The sequence below is a fragment of the Scyliorhinus torazame genome, chromosome 1 (genome assembly GCF_047496885.1).
Source record: "Scyliorhinus torazame isolate Kashiwa2021f chromosome 1, sScyTor2.1, whole genome shotgun sequence".
Taxonomy (NCBI): Eukaryota; Metazoa; Chordata; class Chondrichthyes; order Carcharhiniformes; family Scyliorhinidae; genus Scyliorhinus; species Scyliorhinus torazame.
Window position 1 is genome coordinate 396,758,675 of NC_092707.1, and position 6,000 is coordinate 396,764,674.

Here is a 6,000-nt window from a genome sequence, read left to right on the forward strand (position 1 = left end):
TCTGGGGTCCACACTGACCACTTAGGTCGCAATGGCCAGCAAGGACTCCATTCTGCCGCAACAATCCTTCCCTCATTCTGTCCACGGTCAACACAGGAGGGCTGGCCACGGCATTTTCTGAACTTTGATCAACCAGGCCTGTGCATGAACAGTACGAGCCATTTAGCTGTTGACTTGTTGCAATATAGTGAGCCTGATAGGAGAGGACAATAAGGAATGGATGAGCCTGTAACTCAGCCGTGCACAGGTAAATAAATACACATTGCACAAAGGGTTTAAGGATTACTGAAAGGTTGGTTTCACTGAATAGCTTTGGAAAATAATTAAATGTCTGGGTTTACCAAACCACATCACATCAGAATTTTTCAAAGCACTTCCCACAATTAATTACTTTTCTAAGCCCAGCAATTTTAGAAGTCATCCTTTTAAAATCGACAAGGGGAGAGGGAAGCACGGAACCGTAAATACTGACATTGAAGCAACAACCACCTTAGCTGAACACAAAGGAAAATTGGGCTGGTCGAGAAGCCAGAATGCCTGACACCCACTTGCCAAAGCGACTCTTCTATGGAGCGCTGGAGTGCACTCTCTTGGTGTTCAAAGGAAGTGCTGCAAGTACACTCTGAAGGTTTTACTGAGGCATTTGGGATCTTATAGAAACTTATAAAATTATGAAGGGAATAGATAGGATAGATGCGGGCAGGTTGTTTCCACTGGCGGGTGAAAGCAGAACTAGGGGGCATAGCCTCAAAATAAGGGGAAGTAGATTTAGGACTGAGTTTAGGAGGAACTTCTTCACCCAAAGGGTTGTGAATCTATGGAATTCCGTGCCCAGTGAACCAGTAGAGGCTCCTTCATTAAATGTTTTTAAGATAAAGATAGATAGTTGTTTGATGAATAAAGGGATTAAGGGTTATGGTGTTAGGGCCGGAAAGTGGAGCTGAGTCCCAAAAAGATCAGCCATGATCTCATTGAATGGCGGAGCAGGCTCGAGGGGTTTGATGGCCGACTCCTGCTCCTAGTTCTTATATCAGCCCCAGGTCCTGGGAGAAGTTCACCCAGGATCTCTGCATCTGGTGCTTTCCAAACAAACAAAAAGAGCAGTATCCTTCGAAAGCAAGTAAATATTAGAGAGAGAGAGAGAGAAATCCAGAGGCACCAACTCGACCAAAGCTCAAATTGTGCACAGTGTTTGCAGCAGGACGCACGCCCTCAGCAGTCACAGACATTACCACTGGAGCTCTGCCAAACACCCCACATAAAGAACATAGTCACTTTCTCCTCAAAGGATGAAGAACAGACCACGTGCGGGGTGTGGGGCGGAACGATCTGGAGCATAAACTAGCAAACACACAAGAGCCTGCAAGATTAAACCCACACCTCCACCCTATCCCCGTAACCCAGAAACCACCCCTACAGTTTCAAAACTGGCATCTACTGGGTAGTCGGTCAGTTTTGCAGCTGGACAGGGAAAGCTTTCCTTGGGGGTAAGGCCAGTTCTGGAACACAAGTCTGCAGTACGACTGCAGGGATGCGGTCACGGCCCATTGCCTTTGCAGTATCCAGCGTCTTCAGCCGTATTTTGGTAGCAAGTGGAGTGAATTGAGTTGGCTGAAGACTGACATCTGTGGCCCTCAGGAGGAGGCTGAGATGGATCATCCACATGGCACTACTGACTGAAGGATGCAGCAAAGGCTCCAGCTGTGCGTGAGCAGTGGGCTCTCTGCCCCAACATGAGCCAACTAAAAACTAGAAACTTTGGAAAAGCAGCTCGATGCGGTCTGAAGGTCGCATACTTCCCACTCAGCTGCAGTTTGCACAGCTCTTTACAATAATCACAGGGATGGAAATAGCACAGCTTGCCTCATTAATTTGAAATTTAGAGGACGCAATTATTTTTTTCCAATCGAGGGGCAATTTAGCGTGGTCAATCCACCTACCCTGCACATCTTTGGGGTTGTGGGGGGTGAGACCCACGCAGGCATGGGGAGAATGTGCAAACTCCACACGGTCAGTGACTCAGGGCCAGGATTCGAACCCGGGACCTCGGCGCCGTGAGGCAGCAGTGCTAACCACTGCGCCACCGTGCTGTCCTAGCTTGCCTTATTTATAACCTGGGCCTTTGCATGCCAACAGTGCCCCACAGTGCAGCAGTCACCGCGGAGTCAACAAGCTGTGGGTCCAAGAACCACTCTTAAGACTCAATGTCCCCTCTAATTCATCGTTGAATTGCGCAATCAGTTCATTGTGCAGTGTGATCGTTCAGATTGCTGTGCTACATCGCAGAGACTGGAGCACATCATCCAGGTTGACACTCCCGTTGCAGTGCTGAGGTGCTTCTGCACTGTCAGTGCTACACTTTTTCAGATGAGACATTAAACCAAAGCCCTGATTCCCATCTTAATGGATCGAAACGATCCCATGAGACTATTTTGAAGTGCTCTTGATTACATGTTTCAACTGGAAGACGCACCCTCGACAATGCAGCACTCCCGGAGTACAGACCGGAAAGCATCAGCCTGGATTTGTGCTCAGGTATCTGGAGTAGAGTTTGACCTCAACATTCTGACTCAGAGAAGAGAGTCCTATCAACTGAGCCACCGCTAGAACTGCCAGGAGACAGTGACGCAAGAGGATGACATGCAAAAATGGAAGATGGAGTAAACGAGCCAAGATTATAATAATAATAAGTTGTATTATTGTCACAAGTATATTAACACTGCAATGAAGTTACTGTGAAAAGCCCCTAGTTGCCACATTCCGGCGCCTGTTCGGACACACAAGAGGGAGAATTCAGAATGTCCAAATTACCTAACAGCACGTCTTTCGGGACTTGTGGGAGGAAACCGGAGCACCCGAAGGAAACCCGCGCAGACATGGGAAGAACGTGCAGACTCCGCACAGACAGTGACCCAAGCCGGGAATCGAACCTGGGACCCTGGCGCTGTGAAGCAACAGTGCTAACCACTGTGCTACCGTGCCCCGCCATTGTCACAATGCGGCCTCCTCCACATTGAGACACCAAAAGCAGACTGATTGACCACATTGTGGAATACCTCCACTCAGTCTGCACCATGACCCCGACCTTTTGGTCGCTTACCATTTCAATTCACCGTCTACCTATCATGCGTTTCTGTCCTTGCCCTGCTGCAATGTTCCAGTGAAGCCCAACACAAGCTGCAGGAACAGTACCTCACCTTCCGATTAGGCACTTTGCAGCGTGCCGCACTCAACACTGAGTTCAACAACTTCAGACCATGGCTTGGATGATCACACGGATGATCCCAGGAATGGTAGGCCTAACATACGATGAACATCTGAGGATCCTGGGATTATATTCATTGGACTTTAGGAGGTTGAGGGGATGTAGGGAAGTTGTTTCCATTAGCAGGGGAGACTAGGACCCGGGGGCACAGCCTTAGAATAAAAGGGAGTCGCTTTAGAACAGAGATGAGGAGAAATTTCTTCAGCCAGAGTGGTGGGTCTGTGGAATTCATTGCCACAGAGGGCGGTGGAGGCCGGGATGTTGAGTGTCTTTAAGACAGAAGTTGATAAATTCTTGATTTGTCGAAGAATTAAGGGCTATGGAGAGAGAGTGGGTAAATGGAGTTGAAATCAGCCATGATTAAATGGTGGAGTGGACTTGATGGGCCGAATGGCCTTACTTCCGCTCCTATGTCTTATGGTCTTATGGCTTCTGCCCTCCATTTTGATTTCCATTCCCCCTAAGTATCAGTCTGTATCCTGCTTTCCAACAGTGCTTTACCTTTATTCTGCTATTACCACCTACTCTAGATCAATGCATTGTGTCTTTAATACTATCATTCTCTTTGCCTGTGTTCTATGACATCTTTGTCATTTGATTCCCCTGCTCTCTAATCTTTCTCTGACCTCCTTGTTTGCTCCACCTGACCCCCCCCCCCCTTTAACAGCATAAAACCCATCACATTCCTACCTCTCTAGAAGAATAAGAATAATCTTTATCGTCACAAGTAGGCTTACATTAACACTGCAATGAAGTTACTGTGAAAATCCCCTTGTCTCCACATTCCAGCGCCTGTTCGGGGACACAGAGGGAGAATTCAGAATGTCCAATTCACCTAACAGCACGTCTTTCGGGACTTGTGGGAGGAAACCGGAGCACCCGGAGGAAACCCACGCAGACACGGGGAGAACGTGCAGACTCCACACAGTCACCCAAGCCGGGAATCGAACCTGGGACCCTGGCGCTGTGAAGCAACTGTGCTAACCACTGTGCTACCGTGCCGCCCGAGAGTCATATGGGACTCAAAACGTCAACTCGGTTTCTCTCTCTCTCTCCACAGATGCTGCCAGACCTGCCGAGTGTTCCCAGCATTTTGTTTTTATTCTGCTGAATCAGCATATGTTTTGGCGTTGCCCTTACCGTTTCTCTGTAGCGGAGTATAAGTCCAGTTATCGATGTCGCTGTCTTGCTGCGTGCTAACAGAGGCCAGCTCACCATCGCTGCGGAACTGGCGCTTGGTCAGCGAGCGCTTGGTCAGCGAGGTGAAGTGAAGAAAGCTCACGGCGCGGGGAATGGAACTGGGGCGGGCTTTCTTCTGGAATGACGCCGAGACGCAATCCTTCTTCATCGCTTCGGCCAAAGAGCAGCGATGTACATGTGGGCTTCGAGGAAGAGTCACTCTTGCAAAATCCTCGCAGGGCAGTGAAGGCGGCTCTCTAATCCAAGCGGAATGGAGGATGGAGTAAAAGAGCCGAGATTAAAATAATACGTTGTATTATTGTCACAAGTAGGCTTTCATTAACACTGCAATGAAGTTACTGTGAAAAAGCCCCTAGTCGCCACATTCCGGCGCCTGCTCGGGTACACGGAGGGAGAATTCAGAATGTCCAATTCACACAAGCACATCTTTCGGGACTGGCGGGAGCCACAGACTCAGCTTGAGCTTGAGCCATGCAGGTCTCTGCTCGAGTCAGCCTGCATCAGCATTCGTGGACACAATCCCAGCAGGTTAATACTTCACCATCCTTGTCGCATTCGTTCTCAGGATGCACGTGCAACAGGCGAAAGGACACTCTCATAGAGGCACACAAGTAGGGCGTGTAAGAGGGCAGCACACAGTGTGTGTGTGACAGGATCTAACAGCAGGGTAGCCCGTCAGTGCCCCCTGTCTCTCCTCTGGGACCTGCCGGTGAAATTGATCAGCAATCCACTTCGAGCCGCCGCACAAGACACGTCCCGACACTGGACACAGTTCATGGCTATCGCCGTCTTGACTGCTCAGCACCACAGCCCCAAACAGAACGCCTACAAAAGTCGGTTTGAGTTCCTTTGCATTTGCAGCATCAAGTCATCGTTGTGAATTTTTTCTGGGCTCCTCATTTCTCTTTCGGTGAAGATCTTCATGGGGCTGCGCAAAAGAGACACAAACTGGGAAGACCCATCCCAACTGGAGCGGAATCTATTCGCTGTTGAGAAGGGGACAGCGAGAGGGAGTGAGAGACAGAGACAGGAGCGAGTGACTGCTCCTAATGAAACCTGATATGTGGGCTTCTAAAGTCATAGTAACTGTCTGCACAAACTCCACCCCTCCTCTCTCTCCGCAACAGTCATGGCTAACTGGTCACCAGTTGAATAAAGTTACAGCAGTTAATAATAACCGTGAACGTTTTCGAATAGCTTGCCAGTTCCTGTGCTGGATCTAACTTTCCCGAATCACAAACTAGCTTTACACGTAGGTGTTTTCTTTTAAATTTTCAGAGGCTGTGTTGAGCTTCACCCGCTCCACCCCTTTTTTTTGTATATATACACTGACTGACAGTGAAAGCAAAGAGTCCATTCTGTGACAATCCAGGCAGGAACAAAGTCCGATCAGATTACCGCCAGGGAGAATCTGCCACTTCCAATTGACCCTGACTCCTAAAGTGCTGCAAAGAAGAGGGCGTATCCGCAATACCTCACTAAATAATTCAGTATGTGGGCCAAATGCAAAAATCGAGTCATCCTGAATTGCCCCA

At 48.9% G+C, this 6,000-nt stretch overlaps 1 protein-coding gene across 3 annotated transcripts in view; it reads right to left on the reverse strand.

The window, feature by feature from the left end:
* The window catches only part of LOC140427820 (NHS-like protein 1), a 135,294-nt gene extending 129,620 nt beyond the window's left edge, over window positions 1-5,674 (reverse strand). For 2 of the 3 annotated variants that reach the window (XM_072513537.1, XM_072513518.1), the window contains exon 1: window positions 4,406-5,674. In XM_072513537.1, coding sequence (XP_072369638.1) covers window positions 4,406-4,613 — 208 coding nt within the window. In that variant the 5' untranslated portion in view covers window positions 4,614-5,674. The remainder of the gene's footprint in view (window positions 1-4,405) is intronic. The other variant, XM_072513526.1, reaches the window with a different exon arrangement.
* Between the last annotated feature and the right edge of the window lie 326 nt (window positions 5,675-6,000).